Source organism: Mus caroli, unplaced genomic scaffold, assembly GCF_978045245.1.
Source record: "Mus caroli unplaced genomic scaffold, Mus_caroli_1 scaffold_7, whole genome shotgun sequence".
In the NCBI taxonomy this organism is placed as follows: domain Eukaryota; kingdom Metazoa; phylum Chordata; class Mammalia; order Rodentia; family Muridae; genus Mus; species Mus caroli.
In genome coordinates, this window is record NW_028227262.1 from 62,602,255 (window position 1) to 62,622,337 (window position 20,083).

General features: G+C 43.4%; 1 protein-coding gene across 1 annotated transcript in view; it reads left to right on the forward strand.

The window, feature by feature from the left end:
• Gmcl1 (germ cell-less 1, spermatogenesis associated) overlaps window positions 1–20,083 on the forward strand; it is a 41,983-nt gene that overhangs the window by 15,377 nt on the left and 6,523 nt on the right. The window contains exons 5-12 of the mRNA XM_085840400.1: window positions 233–345; window positions 885–950; window positions 3,983–4,067; window positions 6,573–6,663; window positions 7,597–7,734; window positions 10,715–10,784; window positions 13,583–13,658; window positions 17,545–17,690. Of these exons, the coding sequence (XP_085696526.1) occupies window positions 233–345; window positions 885–950; window positions 3,983–4,067; window positions 6,573–6,663; window positions 7,597–7,734; window positions 10,715–10,784; window positions 13,583–13,658; window positions 17,545–17,690 (785 nt within the window). The remainder of the gene's footprint in view (window positions 1–232; window positions 346–884; window positions 951–3,982; window positions 4,068–6,572; window positions 6,664–7,596; window positions 7,735–10,714; window positions 10,785–13,582; window positions 13,659–17,544; window positions 17,691–20,083) is intronic.

The following is a 20,083-nucleotide window of genomic DNA, read 5'->3' on the forward strand; positions in this document are numbered from 1 at the left end:
GATAGTCAGTGGGCTAATTGCTGGATTCTTTTTCAACATTTCTATTGGACCTATAAAAAACTTAGGCTAACTCCAGTTAATGAATTTCCTTCCTTCCTTCCTTCCTTCTTCCTTCCTTCCTTCCTTCCTTCCTTGCTATTTTGATTTGGTTTTACATCTTAGTATGAAAGCATGACATGAGAGCTGATTCCCCAGGCGAAATGGCCTTTCCAGTGCTTGTTTATGTTTACAGGATGGTTTGATACAGCAGTGCGGTGAGACAATGAAGGAGACCATCTCTGTGAGAACTGTGTGTGGCTATTACACATCGGCAGGGACCTATGGACTAGACTCTGTAAAGAAAAAGTGAGCCACCTTTCCTGTTTCTCTCCACCCCACTTCTGGGGCTTCAGCTGTTTTGGAGTCTTACGAGAATGTAATAAAGAATTAGTTGGGAAAGAGTAGACTTTGTTACTTTAAGAGCCCTGCTTTTCCGCTGGACTAAGCCTTAAGTTGCTCAGAATTGCCCTTGTTTTGACTACAGTGGGCCTGAAACATGCTTATACAACTTTGGCCACCACTTAAGGAGTAGGCACTACGAAGGTATACCAATACAAACATGGACAGTTTGAGTCTTGAGAATTGCAGAACTCATTTTTAGATTGTATGGAAGGTAACATCTTACAAAGTAACACAAACATGAAGTTTTCTTAATGAGAAATGGTACTAATGTTAAGGGAATTTCCCGTAATAACTACTGACAAAACAATACTAAATTTCAGATCACTAAGGAAAAGACTTTGAGCATGGCCTAGCATGACTACCACTCTTTTCACTAGATTGTGAGTAAGACCTTGGTGAGTTAGCAGTTTCGGACACATCAGCTAACCCTGCTTTGACCCCAGGTGCCTCGAGTGGCTGCTGAACAACCTCATGACTCACCAGAGCGTGGAACTTTTCAAAGAACTCAGGTATGTGACACTGAGGAGCTTACAGCCGATCACCCTAAAATGACATGCTTTCTTTGCTCAGGTAGTCCAGGGTTTGTTTCTAATACAAAGAATATTGTGAGAACCAGGCCTGGTGTACACACCTTTCTTTAATCCTAGGACTTAAAGGCAGAAGCAGGTGGATTTTTTTTTTTTTTTTTTTTTTTTTTTTTTTTTTGTTTTTCGAGACAGGGTTTTTCTGTATAACCCTGGCTGTCCTGGAACTCACTTTGTAGACCAGGCTGGCCTCGAACTCAGAAATCCGCCTGCCTCTGCCTCCCGAGTGCTGGGATTAAAGGCGTGCACCACCACGCCCAGCAGCAGGTGGATCTTTGTGAGTTCAAGGCTGGTCTGGTTTACATAACGAGTCCCAGGACAGCCAGGAGTACCTACTGAGTGTTTTTAAAAAAAAAAAAAAAAAAAAAAAAGAGGAGGAGGAGGAAGAAGAGGAGGGAGAGGAAAGAAGAAAGAAAAAGTAAACAATTTAACAAAAGGCACCATGGCTTATACACAGACATAAGTAAGCTCGGCACTTATCTCTTTGCTATAAATGATAAAATCTACATGTATTTTAACAGTTAAAACATGCTGCTCCTCTAAGACTGTAAAGACTTGTAAGTGCTACCTCACTTCTGCAAGCATACAGCTTCAAAGGCGATAGATAGTTTGAAAACCTTTTTCTATCATAGAACATGATGTTTTGGGGAAAAATCAAAATGTGTTTTAGGAAAAAAATATTTTTAAAAGATTTGTAGTGTGTGTTTGTCTGTCTGTATGTCTGTGCACTAGTGTGTCCAGGAGTCCTTAGAGACCAGAAGAGGGTGTAGGATCCACTAGAACTAAAGTTATAGATGGTTGTGAGCTGCCATGTGGGTGCTGGGAAGCAGTAAGCACTCTTAGCCACTGAGCCACCTCTCCAGACCCTACTGTAAAATGTTTATGGGACAGTAGTTGGATCAGAAGGTAGAGGCACTTAATGCAAAAGGCCTGTCAACCTGAATTCTACTCGAAGACTACAAGGTAGCAGGAGAGAACCAGTCCCTAAGACTTGTCCTATGACTTCCACACGTGCCATGATGGCTGTCTCTCTGACTGTCTCTCTCTCACTCCACCCCCACTCCTCTTACCCTGATTGAAGTCACAGTCACAGTTAGCTTGGCCCTTTGAACTGCATGCATTTATCATTCACTCTTCCTTCCACCCTTCCTTATGGATGTCCTGGAGTGTTGGTGATGCACAGCTGAGGTCTGTGAATGATGTGGTGTGATTGTGCTGTTTGCCACTCTTGGCTTCCCTTTGCTGTGAGACCAAGACGTCTATGACAGGTCTGGAAAATGAAGGCTCTAGGGTATAAATGGCATGTGTGTGAAGTGTTTTTTAGTTTTGTTTTGGGGGGGGTTGTTTGTTTGTTTTTGAAACAAGGTCTCTCTCTCTCTGTATAGCTCTTGCTGCCCTGTAGCTTCCTATGCAGATCAGGCTGGCCTTGAACTCACAGAGATTCACTTAGCTCTGCCTCTGGAGTGCTGGAAGTAAAGGTGCTTTGATGAAGATGGATATATCAAAGGGTCTAGTGTGTTGTAGCTTCCAAGAGAGGAGGGAGAGATGTTAGAGAGCTCACTGAACTTTTTCAGAAAAACTGTCAAAGAGAAGTTGTCTTAGAAACCCAAATGCTTTTTGTCTTAAAGGAAAGGGAAAGAAAAAGAAATAGATTGAGCAGCCAGTGACCACTTTTCCATTCTAAACTTAAACTACTGACTGTCCATATTTTACTCTAAGAGTAGTAAAGATGTTTGGTTTTGAGACAAGATCTCACTGTAGCCCTGGCAGCTCTGGAACTCACTGAGTTGATGGGATTGGCCTCAGACCCACAGAGACCCATACTTGCCTCCACAGGGATTATAGGCATGAGCTGCCATGCCTGGCTTACAGTGTGCTTTCTGACTGAAAGTTCTTGTGAGCATAGATGTTAAAGGCTATGTTGAACAGTATGTGGGGGCACACTGATGATCTTTGCACTGAGAAAGCTGAGACCAGAGGATGTCAAGCTTGAGGACAGCCTGCTCTGTATAGAAATTTCCTGCTTCAGGAAGAGAAAGATACTACTTTGAAAATGCGGCTATTTTAGTGAATTTTAAGTGTTTTGGTGGGCTGGCAAGATGGCTCAGCGGGTAAGAGCACTGACTGCTCTTCCAGAGGTCCTGAGTTCAAATCCCAGCAACCACATGGTGGTTCACAACCATCTGTAATGAGATCTGGTGCCCTCTTCTGGTGTGTCTGAAGACAGCTACAATGTACATACATATAATAAATAAATCTTTAAAAAAAAAGCTTCATTGCATCACTCCTCTACTTTCTCTGGCTTACAACTTGCCCCCTATTCCTTCTGCTCTAAGCCAGCTGTTAAAGTATCTATCACTAAAAGAGATGAAGCAAGTCACAAGAACCAGAATACTATTAAAAAAAAAGGGTGTTTTGGTTTTCATTTTTACATAGGACAATGGGGAGGAAGAAGGGGGCTGGTGTTAGTCAAAGCCTGCAGTGCTTTCCCAGTGTAACAGTGAATAAATGCAGGTTCCTTGCAGATCCCTCACAACCCCATGTCAAAGTTAAGAAACTGCTGTTGAGATGCAGTGTTAGCTAGCTCAGGAGCTTTGTCTTGTTTAAATAAGATTGTTAACATTTTTAACTCCATATTTTATTTGACAGAGGTTTTAGAGCCAGTGAGACAGCTCAACAGGTAAAAGCAACCACTACACAGTGACCTAAATTCAAGCCCTAGACCTGTGGGAAAGGGAGAGAACCAAGTCCTGAAAGTTGTCCTCTGATCTCACACACACGCGGGGGCTTGTGTACCTGCATTCACACCTCCCCCCCCCCCATCTCTCTCTCTCTCTCTCTCTCTCTCACACACACACACACACGCACACGCATATAAATTTTTTTAAATCTTTTAGTTCACCAGAGTCCTTCAGCTGTGTTGAAGACAAGCTCACTCGTGTTTTGTTTTTTTACAGTATAAACGTCATGAAACAGCTCATTGGTTCATCTAACTTATTTGTGATGCAAGTGGAGATGGATGTATATACAGCTCTTAAAAAGGTATTGATGTATGAACATAAGAATATTACTTCATAGGAACAAAAAGAATATTACTTCACATTGCTTCTGTGATGAAAAGCTGGAAATACTGCTTCTGGGTGCTCAATAAGGCAGAGGAACTATACATGCTGCTTGGCTTACACTGGCTTGTATCTGAGGAAATACATCATAAAGTGAATATACCTGACCTACCGAACACCACAGCTCAGCTTCACTCTCCTTGAATGTGCTCAAAATGCTTGTTTAGGCTACAGTAGCCACATCACCTAAGCCAGGACACTTACATCATTAAATGACATGTGACTTCTAGTTTGTTCAGTTGTGTCCTGAAGTGAAAGTAGGTGGCCCCTGGTACATCTCTCCTCTATCACAGTACTGATAATGCTAAGTCATTCCACCAACCCATCTCAAGCTGAGGACATGTGCCAAAACCTAAGTCTTTATTTAGATTTAGAGATTCATGACTATCTTGGTTACTATTTTATTGTTGTGAAGAAACACCATGACCAAGGCAACTTAGAAAAGAAAGCATTGAATTGAGGGCTTGTACATGGTTTCCGAGGGTTAGTCTGTTACCATCATGGCAGGGAACTTGATGGCAAGTAGGCATGGCACAGGAGCAGTAGCTGAGAGTTTATATCATTATCAGTAAGATGAAGGCAGAGCAAGAGATTGAGCTTCTCCTGGGCTTTTAAAACCTCAAATCTCACCCAAATGACACCCCCTCAAAAGGACACACCTCCTAATTCTTCCCAAACAGTTCCACCCACTGAGGACCAAGCATTCAGACACAGGAGCCTGCTGGGGCTGCTCTCTCTCAGACCACCACAGTGCTTGCTTTTGTGTTTTGTTTTGTTTTCTGGAGGCAGAGCCTCATTCTTCGTCCCACACCTACACTAACCCTCTGCCTCAGCATCCTGTGTGCTGTGATTACCCGAGTGAACTCCAAACCAGCCTTTTCATCCTTTTGATAGATTTAGGTCCAGTTTTGTTTCACAGTTGGAAAGACATCAGCTATTACTCTGTCTGTTGGTAAGGGTTGGCATCACTACTCATGTGTACTTGCGGCAGAGGCCACTGCTCTTGCCCCACTGTGTGTCATCCATAGTCTGTTGTCCCTGTGGGAAATGTGTGCACTTCATGCAGTTGTGAAACCTGCAGCGAGAACCTTCCATCGTAGCATTTTGTTGGTCAAGATGGGACAATTTGACAAGTTTCCTTCAAGGAAACAGCATTTGAGCTGTCAAAAAATTGTGTGTGTGTTTTGAAGGGCATTACACTTTTACCTGTGAGCTGTACTGGCAGTCATTCTGTCTGTCCTCGTAGCTGCTCTGATGTCCAAAGTGCTGTCCTTGGACAGTGGTCACTCTGCCAACACAGTACTAATAAACACTCCGTACACATCCTTTTGTAGCCTGCAAGGGAGACACTCCATGACACTTCAGTTGCCAATGAAGAGAATTAAATGCAGAGAATTAAATGATGTGTTCAGCTCCTACATGACAGCTGGAGGATCAAACATCCACGCTCGTCACCATGTGCATGCTGTCTCAATAGCGGAGTCAGAAATTCCTGTGTTCATTCTTGCTTTTGCAGTCTTACAGTCTTGCATCATATTTAGTGTGATTGATGCGTTAGTGATTAGAATATGTTAGTACAGAATTACCAGTGTGTTATATACGTTAAAACTCTAGCTGTTTGATTCACTAAGGCATGTTAACAACAATTAATATTCACATGGAGTTTTTATAACTCTTAGTTCCTGCCAAAGCTTTAGTAATTATACTTTCAGGGCTGGAGAAATGGCTCAGTGGTTTAAGAGTACTGTCAGTTCTTCCAAAGGACCGGGGTTCAATTCCCAGCACCCACATGGCAGCTCACAACTGTCTGTAACTCCAGTTCCAAGGAATCTGACATATTCATACCAGTGCACATAAAATAAAGTTAAATCAGTTTTTAAAATAGTTAAACTTTCTTGCAGCTGCTTGTAAAATGGAAATTTTAACTATTATCTAGGCTAGAGATTGAGCTCCGTCAGTAGAGTGCTTTCCTGGCATATACAGAGCCTTGGGTTCAGTTCCTAGCCCCAGTTAGACCAGTGGTTCTCAACCTCCTTCCTACTGTGACCCTTTTATACAGTTCCTCGTGTTGTGGTGACTCCCAACCATAAAGTTCTTTCCATTGCTGCTTTACAATTGTAACTTTGCTAGTGTTAAGAGTTATAATGTCAGTGTCTTTGGAGATAGTGGTTTGCTGAAGGAGTCATGACCCACAGGTTGAGAACCACTGACTTAAAAACTGAGTATGGTGGCACAGGCCTGTAGTCCAGCACTTCACAGGTTGGTCATGTTTGTCCTGAGCTACATACTAAGTTCAAGGCCAGCCTGGCTACATGAGACCCCCATCTCAAAAAGAAAGTTACTTTTAAATATAGGACTATTTGAAAATACTACCATAAAGCAATGAAGTCTTACAACACTTTGTTTTGTTTTGTCTTCTAACTAGTGGATGTTCCTTCAGCTGGTGCCTTCCTGGAATGGGTCTTTAAAGCAGCTTTTGACAGAAACAGATGTCTGGTTTTCAAAGTGGAAAAAAGGTACATTGAAACTTTTTTATTGATATTCCCCCCCCTCCCCATATACACACACACACACACACACACCTTCTTTTAATGATGTTTCTTACAGTCAGGCCTTGGCCTGATTTTAGAGCTGAAAAACAGCTGAGCAATTCCCTACTTCAGCCTTTTACAGCAGGAAAGTCAGTGCTGGAGAAGGAAATGTATTCTAACCATATTCTAACTCTCAGAACTACTGTTCTGTTTTGTCATAAGTTCATCTTGGGAATTATACTTGTTTGGCCAGATTACATATCCTCTGATAAGCTATGCCCCATCTCTCAACCAGGGAATCTTGATGGGGTCTGCAAGCTACTTCTGTGCATCACTAACTGGAAAGTAGATGCAGAGGTCATATGTGACATGCACTGCATGGTGTGTAAGGGCTGGAGACACGGCTCAGTACAAGTTGGGACTTAGGAGTGTGCACTGCTCTTGCAGATGATGTAAATTCAGTTCCCAGTGACCATATCAGGCAGCTCAAAACTACATGTAGTCTCCATCACTGATGTAAGTTAGAAGGCTGAATAGCTGTCCCTGTCCTGGTCAACATGTGAAGACCCTGACATAGCCTCTGGGTTCCTTGGGAAGGGATTCTAGAGACAGAGTCTCATACAAGTCACTTCCTCAAGATACCTCTCTTACCATGCTGTCCTGTAAGAGCAATCACAAAAATAAAAGGACAGCTGAAGTCCCAACCTAAGGACCTAATTAGTACTAAAATTAATTTGAGAGATTTATCAAAGTTCCTGTAAGTTTCCTCAAATCTTAGATTCATTCTAAGAGTGTTGAAATCCTTGGAAATGGCTTACTTACATTCTAGCAGACTCTGTGTCTATGACTGTCCATAGAAGCATTTAGTAAAACAGCACATTTGACAAGAATGCTGTTTAATTAAAACTTTCTTAATAGACTTTGAAGGGACGACTTTCCTTGAAACTGAGCAGGGAAAACCATTTGCGCCCGTGTTCAGACATTTAAGGCTACAGTACATTATCAGTGATCTGGCTTCTGCAAGGATCATTGAGCAGGATTCTCTGGTACCTTCAGGTAAGAAAACCTGATGTGTTTTGTGATTTAAAGTCATGTTTTTCTGATTGTAGCATTTCATACTTGCATAGGGAAGAAAAGTAAAGAAACCAGGAAGTCATCTTTGATCCCTTAAGGTACGTATCCTTACGCCCACGAGATGAACATGTGACTACTCTTCCTGTGCTCACGTCTCATGCTGATTTATTTCCCTTATCATACTTCAGTGTTACAGTGCTCGCCACCATAGTTAAGTGGCTAAGAAGCAGTTTGCAATAGGATGTTTGTTTTTCTTTTCTGTATGACTCAAACTCTGCCTCAGCTGCATGCTAGACCCTGCTGGTAAGCTGTAGTCAGCCCCAGCTTGAAGCAGTTCATCTCCTACTTCTCCTTCCCAAGTGCAGCTGTCGGGGCTATGCAACCACATACTTGGCTCTGGGTATCGTCAGGTTGGTTAACCAGTGTGCTGCTTTGGATAACAGCCTGATAAGTGAGTTTTGATATTTTTTAAAAATTACAGCTATAGCTTTTTCTGTTAGTTTTCTTTAAATTTGCCTAGTTTCTGGTTTTTCTTATTCTGAATTCTTAAACATGTTCGATCAAATACATCTGCTTGATATAATTCAAATTTCTTGAACAAGTACTAATTTATTTTTGTAAATCTGTTGTATTTGTGACAAGTTCCATTTAGTAGTATATAAGCTCATTAGTTCATTTGCCTAACGTGTTCAAGACCCTGAGTTTGATGCAAAGTGCAGCAAAAAGAAAGGAAGAAAGCAAGCCTATAGTAGTTTTAGTGTGTGGTAAACACCAGGCAGGTTATAGATATTATGTAAATTAGATGCCACAGGACATGTGTCCTTCCGATCAAACTTTGGTTGAAGCTGTCTAAAGATGTATTTAATTATGTATAGGATGTGTCTTTATGTATTTGAGTGCAGGCCCTGCGTGTCCATGGGCATTGGGTTCTCTAAAAATGAAGTTACAGACAGGTGTTAGGAGCTGTCTGATGTGGCCAGGGAACCAAACTTGGGTCCTCTGGAATAGCAGCAGGTGCTCTTACACAGAGCCGACTCCCCAGCCCCATCTTTAAGGATATAAAGTTTGGAAAAAAAACAGTCTGTTATGTACTTTAGGTGTGTCTGGTACAAGTGGACATGTTTTGTGTCTCTGGAAGGCAAAACTGTATTAACATCTGGAGTCTAAAGAATTTTATTTGGTATAAAATTTTTTTTAAAAATTCTGTCCAGATTTTAGGGTTTGTTTGTTTGTTTGTTTTGCTTTGTGATTTGAAATGATATAATATGAGAAGACTTGAAACAAATTAATTCCATCTTATAAATATAGACAATTTTCTGTGTATTCAAAAATTTTAGCTTAAAAAGCAAAATATAAGTTAAAATTAAATGTCACACTTTTGTGAGGAGACAGAAAGTACTACACGGCTCACATTATAAACACAGATTGGTGCATGCTCTCAGAAGGAAACTGAAGAGTAGAGATATAAGTCACAGGCAGAGCTCCTGAGTGCCACTCACAGAGCCCAGGTGGCAGGGCGGGCAGAGGCCATCTTCATTTTAGGCACAGTTGAGTGAGGGCCATTATTTCATGAAATTTGATTTGTCCTAGGTCATCTCATCAGACATCTTATTCCACATCTTCCCTTACTCCTCCACTTGCTTCCCATCTTACCACCATGCTTTTCTAACCTTGGCTTTTTTGGTTTGGTTTGGTTTGGGTTTTTTGTTTTTTCTTTCTGGAGTCAGAGTCAACAAAATCTCAAAGTCTTCTGTGCCCCCTGTGCATTTATTTAACTGTACTGAAAGACACTCAAAAGAGAACCTTACCTTTCACCCTAGACAAGGAGGTCAAGACTGTACCAGTGCTGGCCCCCAGTGTCCTTTCTAGTACTGCTTGTGGTCTAACCCTTGATCCTTCCTCCATGTCATAGGATTGGATGTCTGACTCACCCTCTTCCCTCCCCAGTCAGCTTATGTATATACCTGCCTTCTCATTAGTTGACCTCAGCCCTGGGAACATTTTTCTTTGCAGCCATGGAAATGCCGTTAACCTTGTTCGGGAGACTTGCTCAGCATCAGACGTCTGGTGTATTGTGGCTGTTCTCTCTCCTGTCATGCAAAGCCACATTCCCTTGGCACAGTCCTGTCTCCTCAGCCCTCTCTCTGCTCCCCGCTGGTCTTTGGAACCTCTCCTGTCTTCTCAGCTCCTAGCAGTCTTAAGTTTCATGTAGATGCTGATAAGGGACACAGTTGCCCTTCCATCGGGTAAAGTCCAAACCAGTGAGACCTTCTTTGTTTCACACCAATGCCTGTGCACTCCTGCTGCAAAGCTCTCTACAACCCAACAGATGGTGTGTTTACCAGAATGAAGTGTTGTGACAGAGAACTTAATAAGTGAAAAATCCATTAAGTTTCCCAATATAGAACTTTATTAAACACTGAAAACAGCCAGGGTGGCACACTCCTTGGAAGCAAAGGCAGGTCTGTGAGTTCAGGGCCAGCCTGGTATACAGAGAGAGTTCTAGGACAACCTGGTCTACAGAGTTAGTTCTAGGACAGAAACCCTGTCTCAAGCAGAGGAAGACAAAACAAAACTGAAAACACTGTTAGGAATGATGTTCACAAATGGAAATCAGTGAGCGCTGTTTTGGAAAGGAGGTCATTCTTAAGTCTGAGAGAAACCGCAAAGGCCTTTACCATGGTAAAGAGCTGAGAGTCACATTGTTAACAACCTGCTTTGTAAATTGCTGTTTTAAATATAAATTTAGAAATAAGGGCCGGGCGGTGGTGGCGCACGCCTTTGACCCCAGCACTTGGGAGGCAGAGGCAGGCGGATTTCTGAATTCAAAGCCAGTCTGGTCTACAGAGTGAGTTCTGGGACAGCCAGGGCTATACAGAGAAACCCTGTCTTGAAAAAAACAAAAACACAAAAAAAGAAATAAGTTTTGTCAACTAGTTATCAATTGACGTTTCTGTTTTAGAATGGCTGGCGGCAGTGTATAAACAGCAGTGGCTGGCTATGCTACGGGCTGAACAAGACAGTGAAGTGGGGTGAGTATGCTACATGATAGTACTGGTTTGGTAGTGTGGGGGCTTGATCCTTCACCCTAGCGCTGACACCTCTAGCAGAGTCTCCAATCCAAGATAAATAAGTAAACCTTGCTAAGAATATTTCTATTTATTATACATTATATTTATATTGTATTTAGTGGAGCCTCTTAGGAATAGCTAACAAAATAGGTAGACAAGAGGACTAGATGGAAAAGCTGCAAAATACTGGACAGTTTTTAGCCGGGCAGTGGTGGCGCACGCCTTTAATCCCAGCATTTGGGAGGCAGAGGCAGGCGGATTTCTGAGTTCGAGGCCAGCCTGGTCTACAAAGTGAGTTCCAGGACAGCCAGGGCTATACAGAGAAACCCTGTCTTGAAAAAAGAAAAAAAAAAAAAAAAAAAAAAAAAACCCTTGACAGTTTTCAGAAAGCCTGTGAGCATGAACCCTGGCCTGCAGGAAGCTTTCCAGGCAGAGCCTCTGCAGACAGAAAACTGCAGCTGCTTGCTGCCCTCAGAATTCTGCCTGTCGGCCTCAAGTGCTGCTGTTGTCTGGCGTGCAGCAGACAGGATTCTAGACGACAGTGTTTTCACCTCATCTGACTGCCGTGACTTTTTAAACTGATACTTTTAGAAGGTATGATTTTTATTTTTATGCACGACAAAGCTCATTTTCATAGCGTAGTATGTTGCAGTATTATGGTTACTACGTAGATTTTGAAGGTATTTCCATTATGCTTACAGCTGCACAAAAGAAGCTTAAGAAGAAGGGTTGGGTGGGTTTGCTTGTTTGTTTGTTTTCCCCGCTCTCTTTTAACTCATTTTTACACACTAAAGAATTCCCCGAAAATAATAGCCTGTTGTAAGTTTCTGTCTAAACAGCAGATATATGAAAGTGTCCTAGAAATTCACAAGACATTTTTTTTGTTTTTGGTTTGGTTTGGTTTTTTTGGGATGAGATCTCACAGCAAGGTGATGGTAACTCATGCCTTAATCCCAGCACTTAGGAGGCAGAGGCAGGTGGCTCTCTGTGAGCTTGAGGCCAGCCTGCTCTATAGATTGAGTTCCAGGATAGCCAGGGCTACATAGAAAAACTCTGTCTCAAGTTCTCCTCCCCACAAAAAAAAGGACAGACAGGCAGACAGACAGACTGGGTCTCTCTATCTAGCTCTGGCTAAAGACAGCCCCTCAATTTTACAGACAAATAAAGAACCAGAAAATGAGTCAGTTATTTAGTGAAAATCAGATCTGAAGGTAGTGAATGGTGACTCTGTGGTACTGAGTATTGGCTTTAAGTTTAGGATGTTCTTTGTTGAGGGTTGTTAGGTTTTTGTTTTTTGATTTTTTCTACTTTGTCCTATCTCACTTAGCCGAGAGACATCTTCTATAAGTGTCTTGTTTGCTTGACGTGGGGAATATGTGTGTCAGCTGGGGCATAGCCGAGGGTCAACTACTAACCTATCTGCAGGATGTCCTAGGCCCTAGCACTACATGCAGTTTATACCGTGTGCCTGCATAGCCATGTTCTTTCCGCCCAGTATCTGCTCCAGTTGCAGGCTGCCAAAGTGTAAGGACTTTGTCTTATGATCCATAAAGCCTCCTTCAAGGGCTTCTCCCAGACTGAAGAGAATTATTTTTCTAAAACAAAAATGCAGTGTGTCACTTCTGCCTGAAGGCAAAACCAGGCAATACCATCTGATGTACTGAGTTGTTCTTGCCAGATACAGAAGCTTGGTAATGGGAGTGTTTGCCTCATTGCAGCTTTCTTTCATATGCCTGCAAAATGTCATACTAAAAAGTTGAATAGTCACAGGACACATGTGGGGACTCAGGAAAACTTGAGGAGAAACTCACAAGCAAGGCCTCTTCAGCCACCTACCTACCCCAGCTGCCTCTAGTGCCATCTCATGTCACCTTAGCTCAGCTGACCAAATCCTGGCACATAGACTGTGCTGCTTGCATTCCTCCCTTACCAAGAACACAGTCTACCTGACCCTGTGGTGGCCCAACCTCTCCTCTCCTCTGTGCGTTTGTACCACACCTCTTCCCACAGGTCACAGCTACTGTGTCAAGCTCCCATTAACTTGAGCTCTCAGATACTAAGGCATGATTTGTTTATTACTCATTCTGTATCGTATCTTCAGTTTCATGATTAGAAATTGTAAAGTAAGGGACCAACTGAAGGAAAATAGAAAAAACTATATGGATTTTTCCTATGAAATATTGGTCTTAAAGAATTACATGCCATGAGAAACAGTTTGCATTTGAAATAGGTGACATCAAGACCCTGATGCTGAGCTGGCTGTGCTGGTGCGGACCTGTGATCCCAGCACCTATGAGGCCGAAGCAGCAGGGAGTGCAAGTTAGAGGCTAGCCTCCTTCCTTGTATGGGGGAGGTGACACCAAACTATGCCTCATAGAAATAATAGATTTAGTAGTTATACTTTTTAAGTATTAGATTTTCCTGGTAAACAAAATTTCTCAGATATTTTATTCTCTCTTTTCTGGTTTGACCGAGAATCATGGAAGTAATCTAGAAGTCAAATCAGTGAGACATTGACATTTAGGTCTGGTTTAATCAGTATATTCTTTTTCTTTTGTCAGTGCTGAGTGTGACTGTAGGGTCTGGTGCTTTCAGGTGAGCCCTTAGTCACTGAGCTACACCCAGGCCTAACAGATTACTTTATCCCAGTAAGAGTGCTCTCTAGCCAGTAGAAAAACTTTCCGTTCTTTTAAACTCAGTTTTGTCTTGTTTTTTCAATTAGTTTTCTACAAAAGCTCATGGTTCTTGTATCATTTTAGGCCTCAAGAAATCAATAAAGAAGAACTTGAGGGAAACAGCATGAGGTGTGGTCGGAAGCTTGCCAAAGATGGTGAGGTAGGTCCGGCTCTGGTCTGTATGTCTCAGGACTTGCTGAGGAAATTCTCTCATGCTCTGTACTTTCGTGTGTTTGCAGTTTTTCCTAATAATATATTAAAAAGTGGGCTCACTGAGGTATACATGCTATCTCTAAAGTCAGTAATTACATGTTCTTTTTAAAGTGGTTGAAGCACAGCGAGCAGATGCCTGGGGCTCCTGATGACCAAACTGTGCTTAGGGACCGGCACGGCTTGAGAAGACCCTGTTTATCTTTTCTGCAACGTGTGTCCTGAACACGGGTTAGAGCCGTGCTGCTCAGTAGTTCCTCAGTCTTGCCTGAGACCTTGGGTTTGGAGTCCAGATGAGAGGCTTGAGAGGGTCCTTCTGCAGTACGAAGTTGAGATAGATTGTATTGGAGGTGTTACATAGTCTAATGAGGTTCTGTTTGACAGTTACCCTAAATCAAAGCCATCTGTCCTCTTGGAATGCTCACCACACCAAAGAACTGCCTTTCTTCCTTACGTGGAACAAGGGTGCAGGTGCGTAAGGGAAAGGACTGTTCACTCTGCTGTCTGCAGAGAGCCTGCTCTCTGTGTTGTTTTAAAAGCAGCCTGTGGTCCATTAAATGGACTGTGCCGCCTACCTGTCATCATTTCCACCTTCTAGTTGCAGCCTAGTTTTTACCTGCTTCTTTTTTTCCCAAATTTACCTCCACTTTGACTTTCAAAGGTTTTTCACGCTTGCCTTCAGGGTTGTAGTAGGACAGAGGAGAGGTTGTCTTCTTCATCCTGCGTCTTGTTGCTTCATCCCTCAGTGGACTGCAGCTCCTTCAAAGCAGATGTGTCACCACCTGCCAGCTCTCCTGTCACCATCACCCGAGGGGCTTGGTCTCCTCCTCACTGCTCTTGTTCACAGGCCCGGCAGCTTCAACATCTGTATCACCTTCAGAAATCTCCATCTCAATGTCCTGTTTATAGCACCCACTTCTCTTTCTCCTTCTTGCCCTCTCTTCTCGGACTTGAACATGGTTTCTACCACACGGAGTTGCACAGTCTGCTTTTCTTTGCCTCTCACCTTTTTTGTCAGCTCACCAATTCTTCTTGACTAGTATTTTGTTCCATCTTAAAACCATTCCTTTGTATAAGCCATTCCCTTGTGTAAGCCATTCCCTTGTGTATATTCAATTTCCCTTTCTTTTCCACTTTGAATGCTATCAGACTCATCCCAGCACAGCAAATCCCAATTCCTATAGACTCTGAATGAGTATCTCAATTAGGCTAAAATTTGTTTAGAGGTCTATCTTAGTTAGGTCTTCGGTTGCAGTGATAAACACCATGACTAAAAGCAACTTGGAGAGGAAAGGGTTTATTATTGTTATAGATAATTATTGATTATAGTCCCATCACTGAAGGAAGGCAGGGCAGGAACTCGAGCAGAGCAGGAACCTAGAGGCAGGAGCTGATGCAGAGACCATGAACAGAGGCTGCTTACTGGCTTCCTTCCCATGGCTTGCTCAACCTTCCCACTTACAGAACCCAGGACCACCAGCCCAGGGATGGCACCACCCACCACGGGCTGTAACTTCCCACATCAATCACTAAGCAAAAAACAAAAAAGGAAAAAGAAAAATTCCCTACAGCCAATTTGGTGTGGACATTTTCTCAATTGAGTTTCCTTCTCAAATGACTGTAGCTCGTGTCAAGTTAATGTAAAACTAGCCAGAGTGAAGTCAGAAGTGAGCACCTTTCCCCCTGGGTTTTCCCTCAGTGTTGTAACTGTGAACATCACCTGGTCTGTGGGACTCCATGGTAGTACCTATCTTTCTCCCTGTCTGAAGTGACTCTACCTTGTCAGCGTGTGAGGGCCACGCTGCTCATCTGACAGTTAGGTGGTGCCTTGCCTTTTCCCTGTGGTGAGAATCTGCACCCTCCTCCCAGCACTCTGCCAGCCTTGTGATATAGCACTGTGCTGAGCTGTCTGTCCTGTCTTTGTTCACCATCATGGTTTCATCTCATTTGGTTTTTCAAGACAGGGTTTCTTTGTGTTGCCCTGCTTGTCCTGGAGCTCACTCTGTAGACCAGGCTGGGCTTGAACTCAGAGATCCACATGCCTCTGCCTCCCGAGTGCTAGAATTAAATTTGTGTTCCATCAGCACCACTGGCATTGTTTCTCGTTCCCATTTTAACACTGCAAAGCCTGCAGCCCCCACCTCCCTCTCACACGCCACCCATACTGCCTTCTGTGGCACTCACTCAGTCTGTAGCTGTGGGCCCTTAGAATTGTTCCTTGTCAGCACACGCACGTCCAGTTCTTGCTCAGTGTTTCTTCTGAGGTCCCTGCAGTCATTCCCAGCACTGCACTGAAACTGCTCCAGCTGTGTCGGTGAAGACCCATGTGCAAGTGGAGTTCTGTTTTTGTTGCTCTTGGCAACCTTTTTCACTTATTCCCTGTTAGAGAGGGTGGTGGTTGTTGTTGTTTGGTTTGGTTTGGTTTTTTCCATTTTGCTTTCAGTTGTCTTCCTGCTTCATTGGGTGCTACTTCTAAAAAGTCTGCTAGATTCTTGTCTTCCTTAGTACTGCTGTGCCTGAGCTTCAGCTCGTAGCCCCTGTCTACATGCTCTCATGGATTCCCTTGCTGTTACAGCCTGTCTGCAGCAGTGGCTCTTGACTCCCACTGTGCATCTGTCTCAGATACCTAGAGCATCACAGCTGGAGCGTTCTTCAGCTCTCCCTAGATTTTTCCGCCTGGAGCAGAGTCTTTGTTCGTCTGTCATATATGCTTCAAACTGCGTTTATGTGGATACCTAGTTCTTTCCTTACATTCTTGGTGTCCATGAGAGATCCCTCAAGGATCACCCGTTAAAATGTATTTCATCATGTCTGTATTGATGACACTCAGCCCAGGTCACCATCTGTCCTGTCTGGGCTACTGGGAGATCCCACAGAACATTATGTTCAAACACAGTACACCGTACACATACCAGTGTTCAGACTGATCCCAATTTCACTGTTACTTTTTGCATCATCTCTCCCACATAACATTCAGAGTAGTCTTTGAAAACATAAACTAGATTATGTGGCTTCCTTTTCTAGAATCTTCTCTTAGCCTCCCACACTTTCCCTTACCCAGGGACTAGGTGCACTTACTTTAGGTGCCTGACTGCCTCAGGGAACCCATCTGCGGTTCCTGTGCTGGCCTAGCCATAGAGCCCTCCTCACTATCCCTGATAAATCAAGCATGTTTTCACCCACAGAGATTTGGATTTGTTATCTCCCCCGCCCAGACAGGCCCCAGTCTACTCGTTGGCCCAACCTCCTCCCAAAAGCTCCTTGAGCTCCTCTACACATTTTTCATCAGGCTCGCTAGCTGCAAGTCCCCTGCTCCCTCCTGTCATTCTCCCGACCTTCCATCTCCTACATACTCATCCTCTGTCTAGAGGTAATATGTATCTCAAGAGTGTGATACAAATTCTACTGGGGTAGAAGTCTACTGACTGTTGTGCCTGCACTCCCTGGAGTTGAGCTTGGTGCAGTGAATACTAAATGACTGTTTAATCCAAGGTATACCTGCCCTTCCCACACTGCCTTACTTACTTCTCTGATTAACTGGTGTCTGAAGTGGCCTTCATGTGTCTGAAGCATTTTAAAGTAACCTCCTGGTTCCCTGGGCTGGGACTGCAATGTAAAGGGGCATATGGGATGAAGGTTGAGGAGTCAGGTCATAGAGACCATCTCTCTGTTTCTGTCAGAGCCCTGTGGGAGCAGCAGTGACAGAAGATCACTTGAGAATTTGAAGTGAAGGAAAGAAGAAAACAAAACAACAACAACAACAAAAAAAAAACATTGGACTTTTAATGTACGACTTGCTGATGTGATAAATTAAAACAATCTCTTGTATCTCGTAGTACTGCTGGCGCTGGACAGGCTTTAATTTTGGCTTTGACCTCCTTGTGACTTACACCAATCGATACATCATTTTCAAACGCAATACGCTGAACCAGCCATGTAGTGGATCTGTCAGCTTACAGCCTCGAAGGAGCATAGCGTTTAGGTAGGATGGCACCCCCACTTCCTACACACAGAAGGGTAAGAAATGAGGTAAAACCTTGACCACCAGTAAGATAGGTGTAGGACTTGGTAAGATGAAGTAAGTACTGGGAAAGTACTGGGAGTTGAGAGAACTCCCTTGCTTGAAACATGTCTCCATAAACCAGAGCGGAAGGTCTTCTGTGTCAGATAAACAGTTAGAGCAGGAATGATGGACACCTTGATTCTGGGTTTGAAACTGTCACCGTGCTATATTCCTAGCAAATAAAATGTGCTGAGGGAAACGGTGCTCTTGGAAAGCACCTGTTGGACGTGCTGTGTCCAGCTCTGCCTGGAAGCTAAGCTCACATTCACTTCCTGCATGTGGTGCTCTGCACTGATAGGAGCAAGTAGTTGAATGGTGCTATTTGCAAAAATCAACTCAAAGGGGGCCAAGCAGGTGGTGATGTGTGTAAACTTAGGAGACAGGCACAGGCAGATGTCTGTGAGTTTGAGACCAGCCTTATTTACATATGTGAGTTCCATGAGAGCCAGAGCTACATAATGAAGACTGTCTCCAAAATAGAACCTCAAAGGCATTTTAGGTAAGACCTAAAGTTGTTGACTCAGAAGATGATACAGGCAAAGGCTTTGCAACATTTGATTTGGTGTAGACTTCTTTGATCTGATGCCAAATGCACAGGCATCAAGAGACTTCATCCAGATTGTAAGTGTGTGTATCAAAGAACAGCATCGAGAAGGCAGGTGCAGAACAGGAGAGATCTGCAAGCAGACCATGGCCCTGAGAGGATTAGCATTCTGAGTACACAGCCAACCGAAACTACAACAGAACTGCCAGGTGTGGGAGCAAAGGTTTGTGGTTCCAGTGAGGTTTCAGACTAATTAGATAGTCCCAACTAAAAGGATGGGGCAGGTGGAGAGAGGGCTCCATGAGTAGGTTCTCTTGAGAGGACCCAGGTTCAGTGCAACACTCCCTCATTGTAGCTCACAACCATCTGTAACTCCATTTCCAGAGGACCCAATACCCTCTTTTGACATTTGTAGGTACTAGATAGGCATGTACACAGTACACTTATATATATGCAGGCAAAAAAAATTTTTTTTTTAAAAAGAAAGAAAAGAATAAAAGGACCCTCATTTGGGGCTAGAGATATGGCTCAGCAGTTAAGAACACTGGCTGCTCCTCCATAGGTCCTGAGTTCAAATCCCAGCAACCACATGGTGGCTCACAGCCAGATCTGATGCCCTCTTCTGCTGTGTCTGAAGATAGCTACAGTGTACTCATACACATAAAATAAATAAATCTTAAAAACAAAAACCCTAGTACACACAAATTACATTTTTATGATTAAAAACATAAAGATTAATAAGTGGCCAAGGCCATGATTAAGTAGCTGTGAAGCGTGCACAATACTCTGGGTTTAGTCCAGTAAAACAAAGCACCAAAGAACTTGCATAGAATTTCTCCAAAGGGCTGAGAAGATGCCAGGCAAGCATAAGGACCTGAGATCACTCCACAGCAGCCTCCCAAGGACCTGGACTCCGCAATCTGCACTGGAGGGGGGGGGGGGGGAGACCTGAGGACATGGGCCCTGCTATTCAGTCTGCTTAGCCAAATAGATAAGCTCCAGGGTCTCAAAAAATAAGGTAGAGAGTGATAGAGGAAAGCCTATACTCTATACTCAGATGTATGCATACACCCCTACAAACACCAGATACACAGATTCTCCAGAGAAGATATATAATGTCTACCAAACAAAAAGATGCTTAACATCACTAATCACTAAGAAAAGTAAATAAAAACCACAGTAAAACCTGTGTCTAATCTTTTTATCCAAAGCAATAACAAGAATGGGAAAGGCTATAGAATAGTCAGGTCTTTGTCCCCTGCTAGTAACCTTGTGCAAAATGGTGCAGCTACAGTATAAAACAGGATAGTTTTCAAAAAATAAACAAGTGCTTTCCAGCCTACCAGTTGTGTTTCCAGGTATATCTCAAAGAGTCAGACTTAGATATGTATTCTCCCAGGCTTGTAGCAGCACTGCTCAAGGTAGCTGGAGGATAGGGCCAAGCTGTGTGAGCCTTGTCAGATAACTGGATAAACACAGGCAGTAATGCTCACACAGCAAAGCACTGGTCATCCTTATACAGGAAAGTCCAGCAGAGACCCTGTGAAGTGAGTTAAATGCATCACTGAAGGGCAGCAACCCTGCTTGCACTCATGCCCAGAACAGAAGAGGGTTTTGGGACAGAAAGTAAGCTAGAGGATGCCAGTTCTGGGGGGAGAGACGTGAAGCCTTGCTGCCTGGTGGGGATGGTGTCAGCTGGGGGGGTGGGGGCATGCTCCGAGGATGGGTGTGGTGATACCATTGCCACGAAGTCACATGGGAAGTGCAG